The sequence below is a fragment of the Mus musculus genome, chromosome 18 (genome assembly GCF_000001635.26).
Source record: "Mus musculus strain C57BL/6J chromosome 18, GRCm38.p6 C57BL/6J".
NCBI lineage: Eukaryota > Metazoa > Chordata > Mammalia > Rodentia > Muridae > Mus > Mus musculus.
The window spans coordinates 44,807,784-44,821,915 of NC_000084.6; the positions used below are offsets into that span (position 1 = coordinate 44,807,784).

The 14,132-nt window shown below is 41.0% G+C and overlaps 1 protein-coding gene across 1 annotated transcript in view; it reads right to left on the bottom strand.

Annotated features, from left to right (window-relative positions):
• The window catches only part of Mcc (mutated in colorectal cancers), a 387,123-nt gene extending 382,724 nt beyond the window's left edge, over positions 1-4,399 (bottom strand). The window contains exon 1 of the mRNA NM_001085373.1: positions 4,256-4,399. Within this exon, the coding sequence (NP_001078842.1) occupies positions 4,256-4,380 (125 nt within the window). The 5' untranslated portion in view covers positions 4,381-4,399. The remainder of the gene's footprint in view (positions 1-4,255) is intronic.
• Positions 4,400-14,132: the final 9,733 nt, after the last annotated feature.

Consider the following 14,132-nt stretch of genomic DNA (forward strand, 5'->3'; position numbering starts at 1 on the left):
GCCTGCCTGGATGCTGCCATGTTCCTGCCTTGATGATACTGGACTGAACCTCTGAACCTGTAAGCCAGCCCCAATTAGATGTTGTCCTTTATAAGACTTGCCTTGGTCATGGTGTCTGTTCACAGCAGTAAAACAGGGGGGTTACAAGTTTTATAACTTAGCCAGGCGTGGTGGTGCATGCCTTTAATCCCAGCATTTGGGAGGCAGAGGCAGGTGGATTTCTGAATTCGAGGCCAGCCTGGTCTACAGAGTGAGTTCCAGGACAGCCAGGACTACACAGAGAAACCCTGTCTCGAAAAACCAAACCAACCAAACAAACAAAAAAACCCCAAGTTTTATAACTTACTAATAGAAAGATAAATAGCAGAATTTTTAAATGGAACAGAGATTTCTCCAAAGAACACCCACAAATATCCAATAAGGACACATTAAGATGTTCACTATCATTAGCCATTAGGAAAATGCAAATCAAAGCTACCATAAGGTACCACTTTAAACGCAGCAGGGTGACCAATAAATAATTAGTGCCCTTGAAGATGCAGAGAAGATAGAACTGCTTGTGGGGGTGTGAAATGGTGCAGGTGCTGTGAAAGCTATCTAATTCTTCTTCAAAAACTTAGACCTAGAATTTCCATGACACTCAGGAACTCTACTTCGAGGAATATACTTAGGAATAAAAGAGAATATGCGCACACAAGAATGTGTACATGAATATTCATGGCAGCATTACTCACAGTAGTCAGAAGACAGAAACATTCAAATGTTCCTCAGCTGATGAACAAACAGCATATGTTGTATCATTACAATGAAATATGATTCAACCATAAGAAATGAAGCATTACATACTAAAACAAGCAGAAACTTGAAAGTGTTAGCTAACTGGAAAAAAACCACCACGATCACAAAAGAGCATACATAATTCCACTAATGTGAAATGTCAAGAAGAGAGACGTAAAATTGATCAGTGGTTGCTAAGGTTTGGAGCAAGGGGAAGGATGGAGAAAAGAGATCCAAAGAGAACAGGTTTTGGTTTGTCTAGCTTTTAATGCACCAAACTTTGAGCTGAGATTTAGGGGAAGGTTAAAATGCAACTACTAGGCTTTAGCTATTTGTCAGATATGCTCAAAATAGGGAGTTTCATTCCTGGAGTGTTCATGATGCAAGCACAAAAAAACTGAGTTTGTGTCTCCAGCACCCATATACGTGCACATAGATAATCAATCTCAGGTTTGAAGAGGTGGAGACACTAGGATCCCTGGATCTCACTGTCCTACCAGTTCAGTAAACCACTGAGCTCCAGGGTCAGTGAAAGACCCTATCTCAAAAATAAAGGGAAAGGGGCTAGAGAAAAGACTCAGCAATTAAGAGCACATACTCATTTTCTGGAGGACTGGAGGTCAATGCCCAGCACCCATGACAGATGGCTCACAATTGTGTAACTTCAACTTCTAACACCTCTGGCTTCTGCAGGCACTCATGTGAACTCATGTGCACATACTCACACACAGACACACATGCATGAATAAAAATCACAAGATAAAAAGCTTTAAAAATAAACCAACCTGATGTCAACCTCTGGTTTCCATGTACATGAAGGCTTCCATATGTGTGAAAGCATCCTTATGCACACACTGACATGAATACCTACATTTGCACACAGAACACACACACACACGAGAGAGAGAGAGAGAGAGAGAGAGAGAGAGAGAGAGAGAGAGAGAGAGAGAGAGAGAGAGAGAGAGAGATGCAGCTTCTCGTTGCTTTTCACCGAAGTGACACAAAGCCTAACCCCTACTACTTCCTATAATCTGATACGTAGGGTTCAGAATTCACTATTGTGAATGAACACGGGCTCAGCCACGATAAGGCTAGTTCACTACTGTGAAACAGGGGGTTAGGTCAGTATAATGCTAGTGAAGAGTACTAGAAGAGTCTGCCGTGCTGTCACTGCACAACCCAAATCCTATCCTGTCCGGGATAAAGATGCTTGATGATAAATTCATGGACCATCTCAGCTACTGAATGGGGATGGTTCTGCATCCCTTTGACAGGGTAGATGCTCCCTGCTAGGGTCACCAATTCAGGGAATCTTCAGTTAGCCAACGTCTTTCCTGGTGGGGAAGACTATGAAGAGAACATTGACAGTAGAAGTCCCATCTCTTATCTCATTGACATTCACACACACACACACACACACACACACACACACACACACACACACACTGCTTCTCTCTTTTCTTTCTCTTTCCTCCAGACATAAGGTTGCCAGCCCACTCCAGTTTAGGATAAGGGCTAGGTAGAGGACCAAAGACAGTATAGTCAAGTGAAGATTATTATGCAGGGGGGGAACTTATATGAACTGATTCCTACTTTCCCATCCAAGAGCTACTGCTTGTTCTAGGCGACAGAGCTTAGATTTCATGGACCACTGTACCTAGGCGAATTACAATTTCCCTCACATTCTGTTGCAAATAGAGGTGGCAAAGGGTTGTAATTTGAAAAATAAGATATTCGGGTAAGTCTTGTTATAATGATATAGGCACTGCATACTTCAACGCTCTTTTATATTTTCCTCTAGAACTTGGGGATGAAACTGGAGCTAGGGCAATTATAGCTGTGCCATGAGATAATTTTGGGTGCTTTACATGAAGAATCCTGCTGGGGAAAGGAAGGAGGAAGCTGGGCACTGCTGGCCCTGTGCCAATGATAGGGTTGAGTGTAGAAACTCCAACTCTCATGTTTAATAAAAGGAGAAATTTTTAGTTTTCAAAACCAAGTCCTCAGATTTTGTTCAGAGAATTCATTATACTCTATGGTAAATAGATCCATTGTGGAAACTAAAATGAGCATTTATACAGTTAAGTCTAGTTCACATAAAGCAACATATTAATAGGCCAAATTAGGAAAGGGATGGTAAGAATGTTGTTAATTTCCTGTATGCATTCTTGCTTGTGTGAAGGTAAATTCCTTTTGCACTCCAACTTGAATGTAGATTGCTATTATCATTAGAACAATGAGAAGATGACCTTTCACATAGGCAAGCCCCCAAACCACAGACTATAATAAACTTAAAAAAACATATTAATTCAAGCTAAACATAAAAATAAAAAATGATAAAGACAAGCAAACAAATGAACAACAATAACAACAAAAACAACCGAAAACAAACCCCATAAAACCCTATGTGCGATCTATCAGAGCTACATACTGTTTTCATTTCAGAACAGAATAATCACTTTTTTTTGTCTTGATGGTATTTCTCAACGAAACTTTGGAAAAAATAATAAAAGCTCACCAACATTGATAATTGAATCAAGTCTCAAATAAATGGTGTTTTTTGTTTTGTTTTGTTTTGTTTTTTGTTTTTGTTTTTGTTTTTGTTTTTTGTGCCTGCCAAAATTTGTTACAAAATTGTTACAGGTTAAATGGCCTATTTCAGAGAGCTTTTCAGTAACTTGGGGAAAATATTCCTTGATTCCTGTTTTCCTTTAGGTAGACAAGGGCAAACAACAAACAGGCTGCCCCAGATTTTCAGAATGGGTATCGAGGATCCCCAAGACTTAGTTTAAAGAAACAGAGTAGACAAAAGCTAGACTGCCTGTTTTGTTGAAGGCAATTCAAATTTCTGAGCGTACTTCTTTATTCCCGGAAGTCAACCTTTCATAAAAGCTCACTGAAACTTGGAGTCCACATATCACCTTTAACTTCTAAGGCTTACATATTTGGGCAGTACTCATCATTTGATCCAGTGCTGTAGACTAAAAGCGCATCACCAGACCTGGATCTACCTGGAAGCAAACAGTGAATGGAGGTGCAAGGACACACCTCCGAACAGGGTGGGGAGTAGGGAGGGTCTTATATTCTAGACTCTTCAAACCCTAGTTCGCTCCTGGTAGCTTCCTGTGCCCCAGAGTAGTGTGTTTAGATCTCTACTAGGGGACAAATTCTGTCCTCTCTCTGGACTTGGAGAGAGTTTGGGATTCAGGTACTTTTCCTAAGCTATTTACCTGCATGAGTCTGTCACTGACAGCGCCCCTGCCTGGGTTGCCCACCTGTCCCCGACCGCACATTGGCACCTGCGGTGTCTCAGCAGCCACAGGAGAGCAGAGCCTTCTACCTGGGACCCCCGCAGGTAGCTCTGGAAAGCATCCAGAGCGGCCCCTCGACCCCGTGGCCCAGCCAGAGAAGAGCTCCCAGAACCAAACTTTCCTGGCTGCCAGCAACTTGGCTGGAGTTTGGGCGGTGGGTCGCCTACCTGCTGATGTAGCCATCGCCGTCGCCGTCGCACGTCTGGAAGAGCCGCCGCAGTCGCTCCTCCTCGCCGGTGCTGGACGTGTCGCTGCTGCCACCGCTGCTGTTGCAGGCGCTTGCAGCCGCCATCGCGCTCCCGCCCGGAGGAGGAACAGCAGGACCTGCACCGCTCACAAACGCTGACAGCCCCGAACCTGCCCGATGACGGAGCATGCCCAGTGGCCTCGCCGGAGCTCCCGGCTACCGATTCCACCTCTCCGGGTTTTGCTGGGGCTGGGAAGATGGGCGTCCAGGAATCGCCCAAGTGGCACCTGCGGAACGAGGGTGGCTCTGGGAATCGCGGAGTCTGGGATGCCTACCTGAAAGCCAAAGAAGGCTCCAGGCACCTGGCACTAGGGCATGATGTAGACAGAACGGCGGTGTTCTCCTGGCGCTAGTGCGGAGAGTAGGGGATTCCTTTTCGTCCCGGTGGCGTGTGTGTGTGTGTGTGTGTGTGGGGGGGGGGGGTTCGCGGGGGGGGGGGGGAGGTGGCCGCCAGGGACCAGAGTATGTGACTCCTGTGTTGCAGGCTGAAAACTGTTGTGATTCCACTTTCCAGAGCGTGCTGAATTCTGACTCCGCTGCCTGGAATGAGACTCAGAAAGGCTGGCATTTTAAAGTTTTACATCTAACATGCAACTAAACTCAGCCCATATTTATCTTTCACTGAAACAATATGCCTTTCAGTGGGGTTTTCTGCACTTTGAGTTGGTTTCTGGTAACAGTGCTCTGCTGGGCTAGCTACAATAGACTTTATCCCAACTGCTTTAATCACATCAACACTGAACATAATAGACGGTCTCATGCTACAGATCTAAAAAAATCCCTCGCTTGGGAAGTAGATTAAAGCTATCGGGTTATCTTGAGCGTAAAGGAGATAGTACATAATGCGGGACAACACCTAGCTTCAGCTGCGTGCTCAATGGATACTAATCCTGATTTGCAGGTAGGGCTGCCGCGGTGCTTAGATTTGCTCCAGGTTACAAGCCTTGTGTCAGCGCAGAGGCAAGCCTAGACAATCATAACTCCAGATCAGGAGTCCTTAAACACCACACTAACCTATCATAGCAAGGGGCAAAGGAAACACAATGAAACAATTTGTGGTTTAGTGAATGATTCTGTTCCAGGCTTTCTGCCAGAGGTCTGTGAAGTCCTATGGTACTTTAAAAACATGCCCAAAGATTCTTTGGTCTCATCAGAAGATGGAGTAAGTTTTCTCCTCCTGAACCTGGCTGGGACTTTGTAACTACCTTGATTTTTGAAGCTAGCTTTAAAATGGTAGCAGATTCTACCTGTCTTTCTTTGGGGACAAGAACCTTGGATGCTACAACCTTCTCTGAAAGAAGATTGGCTGCTCTGCTGAAAAATCCATGCAAAGAGAACGAGAGAGAGAGAGAGAGAGAGAGAGAGAGAGAGAGAGAGAGAGAGAGAGAGAGAGAGGGAGAGGGAGAGAGAGAGAGAGAGAGAGAGAGAGAGAGAGAGAGAGAGAGAGAGAGAGATCAGCCTCCAGATGTTTGGGCCTTCTCTGGCCTGGAGCCAGACATTAAATGAGATATGATGCTTTCTCTAGATATTGCAAATCCATAAGCAAAACTAGAGCCTATCAAAGCTAAGACAACAGTCCAGAGTTCTAATGATTTGACTATAAAAAGTTTATTGTGGATTTAAATCATTGAATTTTAGGGTAATATGTTTGTTTAGCAGTAGGTCGTTGGAGCAAGTCGATCTCTCTTGGGATTGAGTACAGGGTCAGCAGGAAGGAATCTTTGCTCTTTTTCTCTTCTTTTTCATCCCATCTACCTATTCCTACTTTAGTTCTTCTTAGTTCTGCAAGCTCTAAATATTTCAGATATTTGGGGGTACTTGTAGTCAGATATTGGATGTGTTAGAAATGAGTTTGGTGTCGCAAACATTAATCACTCAATGAAAAACTTCAGCAAGGCAAAAAGTTTTACTTCTGGACTGAAGAGATAGCTCAGCAGTTGAGAGTAGTTGCTGTTCTTGCAGAGGACCTAGGTTATGGTTCCAACCACCAGCATAGCAGCTTACAGCCACCCTTGAATCCAGTTTCCCGAGAATCTAGTGCCTTGTCCTGGTCTCTGTGGTCATCAGCCATGCACACAACACATTGGTAACCACAACCACACACAAACAAATCTTTTTAAAATTTTTTACCTCTGTAAAAGGTTGCAGGCAAACACATCAGGGGTTCTTCTTTTTATTCCTAATGCAAAGGGGCCCTGTGCCTCATTATGAGTGGTAGAGCTTGGTGTCAGCTGATATTCAAAGAATACCTTTTGAGAATAGGAGGCAGCCTCGAGCACATATTCTCATCTCAGATAAATACTGACTAGAGAAGAGGTTTTGCCACACGGCTGCTTTACAAATGTCTTTAAAGATGGAGGTTTTTTTGGATAGGAAACACAGCACATTTCATTAATATTTCCCACAAATGGAATATCTCTTTAGAAGAAATTTGCAAATATACCCAACAATATTTGCCTAAAAGATGCTACCAACATCATCAATATTCCTGGGGGAGGACGCTTATATTGTACAATATTTAATTTTTAAAAATTTCTACTTTTATAGAATAAAATCTTTATCATCACAACAAGAATTGTTTGCCTTTGTCTTAGTTTGAGTTTTGTGGCTGACATTATGACCACTGCAACTCTTGTAAAGGAAAACACTTCATTTGAGACTGGCTTACAGTTTCAGAGATTTAAGTTATTACCATCATGGCAGGCAGCATGGTGGTGTGCAGGTAGGCATGGTGTTAGAGAAGCCAAGAGTTCTTTATCTTGATCCACAGGCAGCAGAGAGAGACTGTGTGCCACACTGGGCACAGCTTGAGCATAGGAGACCTCAAAGGTCATCCCAACAGTGACACACTTCCTCTTACAAGACCACACCTACTCCACTAGTGCCACTCTCTATAGGCCAACCATTCAATCACATGAGTCTATGGGGGCCATACTTATTCAGACCACCACAGCGCTCAAACCCACCTTGACATTGTGACTCGTGATTTAAAAGCATTTTTTTTTCCTAAGTATAAAATGTATAACGTGGCCTGGAAACCCAGAGATTTTCCCAAGCTTTAAGTGGATCTTTCTATAACTTCACGTCTATACAAGGTAGAGATTTAACTACCAACTGATAATATTTTTAAGACAATGTTTTTCTTGTTCGAGAATGTGTACATAGCTCTTTGGGTTTACATTTAAATAATTTTGGATTAAATCTGGATATTCTAAAAGAGGATCTTGACAAATTTCTAACCACTGTTTTCCCGTGCTTGGGTAACTTAGAAATGGCTAAACAAATAGGTTCAACTTTTCAGAGGATATTTTTGTTTCTGAGTTGATATAAAATTTACCTGAAAAGGTTATGAGAGAGGATGATATTTGCAAGGTAGTGGAAAGTAGAGATGCCATATGAATATAAAGATGACAAGTATAAGGAAGGAACTTAGGACAGGAGCAATAGCCATAGCCATAAATATAACTGTCCTATTTATGTGATAATTCCAAAAGGTCTATGTATTTATCTGAAATGGCTGCATGGCTTTCTTTTCCTTCTCTAGTTTTGTTTTTATTCTAAGTTTCTTCTTGGTTATAATTTCCTTTCATATTTATGTAGTGCATTCCAATGTATCTTGCTAGGCACATTGCAAGATACAGGGGCTCATTTATCTAAAGTTATCAATTAAAGGAAGTGAGCAAAGCACTTTGCAAACCTAATTATCTCCTGCTCATGCTTCCAAACTCCTAAATGCACCAAGGCTACAGGCAAATGCTGGAGTAGGGCTCCCTGCAGCTGGCTGCCCACCTTCTCTCTAGAGTGTTTTTTATTATAAGCTCTGCTAAATTCCCATAACCTTCCAACCTCACTCTCCCAAGGCTTTCTTAGCTTGAAGCACACAGTTTCTAAGGAAGAATCCTATGGTGAAATCGTGAGCTGTCTTTCACCCTCTCTTTTCCCTTAGTGTCAATTATTATTAAATGAGGCTGCAGACTATTGAGAGAAAATACTGAGGTAAAGTCAAGGAAGCCAAATCAACTTTTCCAAATTTCTTATCACGAGTTACTAATGCCCTATGACCCTCTCCCTTAATGCTACATGCTGGGGATACACTTAAACCATCTTTTTTACGTATGTATTTATTTAGCCATTGTGTGAGAGGTAGAAGAGTATGTGGGAGGTGGAAGATGTAATTCAACCCAAACAGGCTACATAGGGGACCCAAGTACAGAAAGCAACTGAAATTGAACTCATAACCACCAGTCACAAACAGGGCAGAGTTTCAGGTACAAGATACTAAATACCTCCACATAGGTAGAAAAGGCACAGGAAGCAGGATGAGGCAAAGGGGAGGGCTTCACTGTGATGCAAGCCTAGAGTGCCCATATTCGAGATGACAGAGAATTTTCTTCTGTATTTTAGGTTAACTTATTTATATGTATAAGAGTTCTGGCATATGTATATATGTATATATGTATATATGTATATATGTATATGTGTATATATGTATATATGTATATATGTATATATGTATATATGTATATATGTATATATGTATATATGTATATATGTATATATGTATATATGTATATATGTATATATGTATATATGTATATATGTATATATGTATATATGTATATATGTATATATGTATATATGTATATATGTATATATGTATATATGTATATATGTATATATGTATATATGTATATATGTATATATGTATATATGTATATATGTATATATGTATATATGTATATATGTATATATGTATATATGTATATATGTATATATGTATATATGTATATATGTGTCTATGTATATATGTATATATGTGTCTATGTGTCTATGTGTATATGTGTATATGTGTCTATATGTATATGTGATGTACATATGTATGTATGTATGTGCATATGCATGTATGTATGTGTACATATATGTATGTATATATGTACATAGTATCTGTGTATATATGTACATGTGTATATATTGTACATATGTATATATTGCAACACATTATGCCTAGCACCCCTACTGGGCAAAAGATGGTGTTGGATCCCCTGGGACTGGAATTACAGCTGGTTGTTAGGCAGATGTAGGAAGTAGAGCTCCCTACCATGTGAGTGTTAGGAACTGAACCAGGTCTTCTGTCAGAGCAACTAGTGCTCTTAAGCACTGAGACATCTCTCAAGCTTCTTATAGAGAATTCTAAGATAAACTGAATTCATTTTCTATGGCTGCCGCAACAAATTTCCAGAGCACAATTATTTTTTAACGATATATTTCTTATGTTCTAATTCTGGGGGCCCAAATCCTGAAATGAGTCTCATTGAGAGTTAAGATCAAAGTGTTGGCAGGACATGTTCCATCTGGAAGCTGAGGTAGAAATCCATGTTCTTTGCCAGCTGTTGGAGGATGTCTGTTTTTCTTGACTCTGATAGTCTTCAAAGAGAACTGATGAGCATTTTTAAATGTGATTAACTTACTATCCTCGTACAGATTAGAGGGCCCCATGAACACTGGTCTCTCCCAAATTGCTGAAGATTATGTGTACTTTAAGGCCAGCAAATTAGCCACCCTGATTCTATCTGCAGTTTTGCCACGTGGATGTTTTTATAGATTCTAGAAATTGGGATGGAGATGGCAGAGACTGTACGTCTGCCCAATCTACCAGCTTATTCATCACTGACACAGCTAGGCCTTTACAGTCATGCTCCAGCTGATCGCCAGGAAAAGATCCCTGAGAATCTAGATCTACAGAATAGGACGGTGCCTTCACAGCATCATGAGTTTCCCAACGGGGTTAACAGCTAAAGGACCTTCTCCCAGCATTCCTAGCTGCTGAGACACAAGTCCTTTCCTAAAGGGAGAGCTAAGTAGCACATCTCCCCACAGTCCATCCCTAAGTCCACTTCAGATTAGGAGAGAACTACTCCTGGATTTTGTATAGTTTCCATACCCAAGGGAATTTTTTTGACATTAAAAATTTTTCTTTTTATTTCAAGTGTAGGTGTGTTTGTGTGCATGTACGTGTACTATATACATTCCTGGTGTCTGTAGAGACCAGTAAAGGGAATCATATTCCTTAGAATTGGAGTTAGAGATGCTCATGACCTGATACATGGGTTCTGGGAGCTGAATTCAGGTTCTCTGTTAGAATCACAAGTGCTGGTAAATCCTGAGCCATCTCGTTAACTCCTAGGACTTTTTAAAAACGTTGAATGTGGTTCTACATACCAGGACACTACATCCCAAACCCTTCTTGCAGAATCTTAAAAGAGGAAATTTAGTGAGAGAAGAATTCTAGTCTTTATCACAGCTTCAGATCTTGGGGTCCCAATGGATACTTGAGTCTTGACTTGCCTCACTCTCAGAGTGCAGACTCGGGCTACTTGCCAATTGGCACAACCCAGGTGCTCATTTCTGCCAAGGCTGGGGTTGCTGCACATGCTCATCTACTCTTAGAACTGGATGAGAGGATGCCAGGAGTTCCCCACATCAGTCACCTGCACTCTAAATGTGCTCCTCCCTGACTGGATTTGCTCCTGACTGGAGCTCCATTCCTCTTCATAAGCAGGCTCACTTACTCAGTCAGGATGACTCTTCTTGACTGATGACTTCTGGACATAAGGAACATAAAAGATCCAGGGAGTAGATGAATCCTTGCTGGAGAATTAGTACTTGGAATATCAGGAAATCTAACACTGAGCCCAGAGTTTCAATGATAGCAGGCACAAATTTATCAAATCAAGAATTGGAATTCAATTAAAAGTGATTACGCCTGTTTCTAAGTTCTTCACAGACCTATGCAGCCTTCTTTTTGAGGACATAGCAGACATAAAGTTTTTAGTTCATGGTATATCCTGTGTCCTGTAATATGATTTATCACCTTCATTAAGTATCAAAGGTAGGAAGGTATAAGAGATATTTTAGCAACTAGGACTCCACTTCGCTTAGGCTGTACAAAAACACACCTTCTAACAATGCACTTAGCAGCCTTAGAACATCACCGGCATGTATTACAAACAAACACCCCTATTCTAGCAATGCATGTAGAAAGCTATTAGCAACCTAGAACTCCCCCCAAATACATTGCACTGCGTGTACATACAATGAAAAACAATATAATGTTTCTTCTTTCATTGACAACCATAAAAAAAAAAAACTCTTCTTGATGGACAATTTCTATCTAAATATATTTCAAAATGTTTCTGGCATAGACTGGTTTGGGGTAAATATCTATAAAACAGACATTATAATCTCATTAATTTCATAGGGGTTTTGTAAATTATTCATATAGGACACATTGCACCCCTGGAAAGAGCCTAATGGAATTTATATATAGCAACAATATCAGCTTGTATATTACATTCTCAGGACTTTTATTGTTTGAGATCAGATGTCACCAGACCCTCTCTTTTGAAATATTTTCCATTCTGTTTAAAATTTAATATGTGTGAGTGTTCTGCCTGCATTTATATCTGTACACCATGTACCTGCTGTGGCCTCAGAGGCCAGAAGTGGGTGCTACCTCAAATTAGAGTATTGTGGCTTGAAGAATACTTCTCAAGTATTTAAACATGTGATCCCTGATTAGTAGCATTATTTGGGTAAGTTTAAGAGGTGTGGCCTTCCTGGAGGAAGTGTGTCATTGGGGACAGGTTTTGAAGTTTCAAAGCCTAGCACCAATCCCAGTGTGTTCTCTCAGCGTCATCCTTACAGAACAAGATGTGAGCCCTCGGCTTCTTGCTCCTACCACCCTACCTGCCTTCACCCTGCCATCATGGAGTCACACTCTGCAACTGTAAGCCAAAGCACTCTTTCTTCTACAAGGTTCCTTGGTCACGGTGATTAACGAGTAAATTTAGTTACACATTGTTGTTAGCCATTATGTGGGTCGTGGGTACCAAACCCAGGTCCTCCTGGCAGAGGCTCTTTTCCAGAGCCCAAAGCAACAACTGCTTAGAAAATTGCTGAGCTGTGTTTCCAGACTGGTGGTTTCTATCCTAATCCTCATGCTCAGATGCAAAAGAAAATAGTTTGTTATTCTGTAGCCAACCCTACAGAGGATATTCGGAGTGGGCTGACTGCACATGGCTATGCATCATCACCGTTTTCTTAGCACTCCTAATGATTACTGGCTTTTCAGCCCTCTCCACCTCTACTCTGGTGTGTTGGGCTAGCTGTGAACTACCTGCAAGTTGTTTAATGTAAGTTGAATTTAATTCATCCCAAGCTAAACATTATGTCTTGTAAGGAGCCTAGGTATTTGGATTTAAATTGAGCAACCATACTCAGTGAGGGATCAAATTCATTCATAAGAAGAAAACTGAAAGTCCCAGTGAAAAAGCTTCACTCCAACAGCAGATACAAAGCCCAAGCTGTAGTTTTTCATTTCACATTGTGCCATGGTGCCTTCTCTTACACAGAGCCATTTCGCATAGAGTTCTTCCTGTGTGATTTTCCCACTCTCTTCTCCTTCTTAATGCATGTTTCTTCAATGCTGCGGGGGGGGGGGGGACAAAACGAAGAAAAGGGGGGAACAGCAAGAACTCCTAAGGGAGGAAATTTTTCTTTCTCTCTTCAGCCCTCCCCTGAAGATAACGGGCACTCCCTCAGCTATGCTGCACATTTTCTAACATGCTGTATTCACATTGGGGATTGAGATTTTAGTGCTCACAATATAGATTAAGGGTATTCTATATGTGTTACTACATATCCTGCAAAAAATAATTTAGAAAGTTTAAAATATAAGAAACCATGTCTGAGCCGGGCGTGGTGGTGCACGTCTTTAATCCCAGCACTCGGGAGGCAGAGGCAGGCGGATTTCTGAGTTCGAGGCCAGCCTGGTCTACAAAGTGAGTTCCAGGACAGCCAGGGCTATACAGAGAAACCCTGTCTCGAAAAAACAACAACAAAAAACAAAAACAAAAAAAAACATGTCTGTTAGCATCTTAAATTATGTGCAGAATGTAATACTTTTTAAAACTATGTGTGGACCTGACAACGTAGTCCTTGTTTGATGGCATTGGGACTATGTTGTCAGGCCCAAGTGGAATGTAGAAATGGAGTCATCCAGGTTTCAGGCATCCTCCAAGAAAGGTATCAGTCGACTGGATAAACAGATGAGAAAGTTCACAGATATCAGGGAAAAAAAGCAGATCTGCACATGCAGTCAAAATCAGCATCGAGGGCAATAAAATGCCATTGTGATCTTGCCTGTGACGTGTCCCCATCTCTAAAAGAAAAAATGCACAGTGGACTATGGAGAAAGAAGATAATTTTAAATGTCTTAGTGTGTCTCTAAATGGTTCCATTTGTATCATCTGTTGTTGTAGGACTAACATTTCTCTCTGTTGTATTTAAGACCAGTTGTCTGCTTTGTATAGAAGAGTACTTACTACTCCTGCTTCTATCAACTATACATAATACAATTTCATTATGGTTTTGAAAAAAACCTATGTGTGGAATATGCTAGTTTTGATGTTTTGAGTGATAATTAAGATATCTAATGACCTAGTAGTAGATAAGAAAAAGAGGAAGAACACAAACTAGTTCACAGCATTTTCTGCAGAGTCTAGTTTTATGGTTTTAAATATGTATTGCATTACCCCATTGTGACTATCTTGATTTTTTTTTTAAAGCAATTACTGCTAAAATAGTTCACAGACGCTATATGTGGAAATTATCCATGTAAAATAGGATTGCAGGCAAAAGACAGCTTTATACTACCACCTTGTGGCTGACCTGTTCATGTGTATTTTCAGGTTCATTGCTACAGAGATAGAAGAGTTGGTAACATGTATGCAAATCAG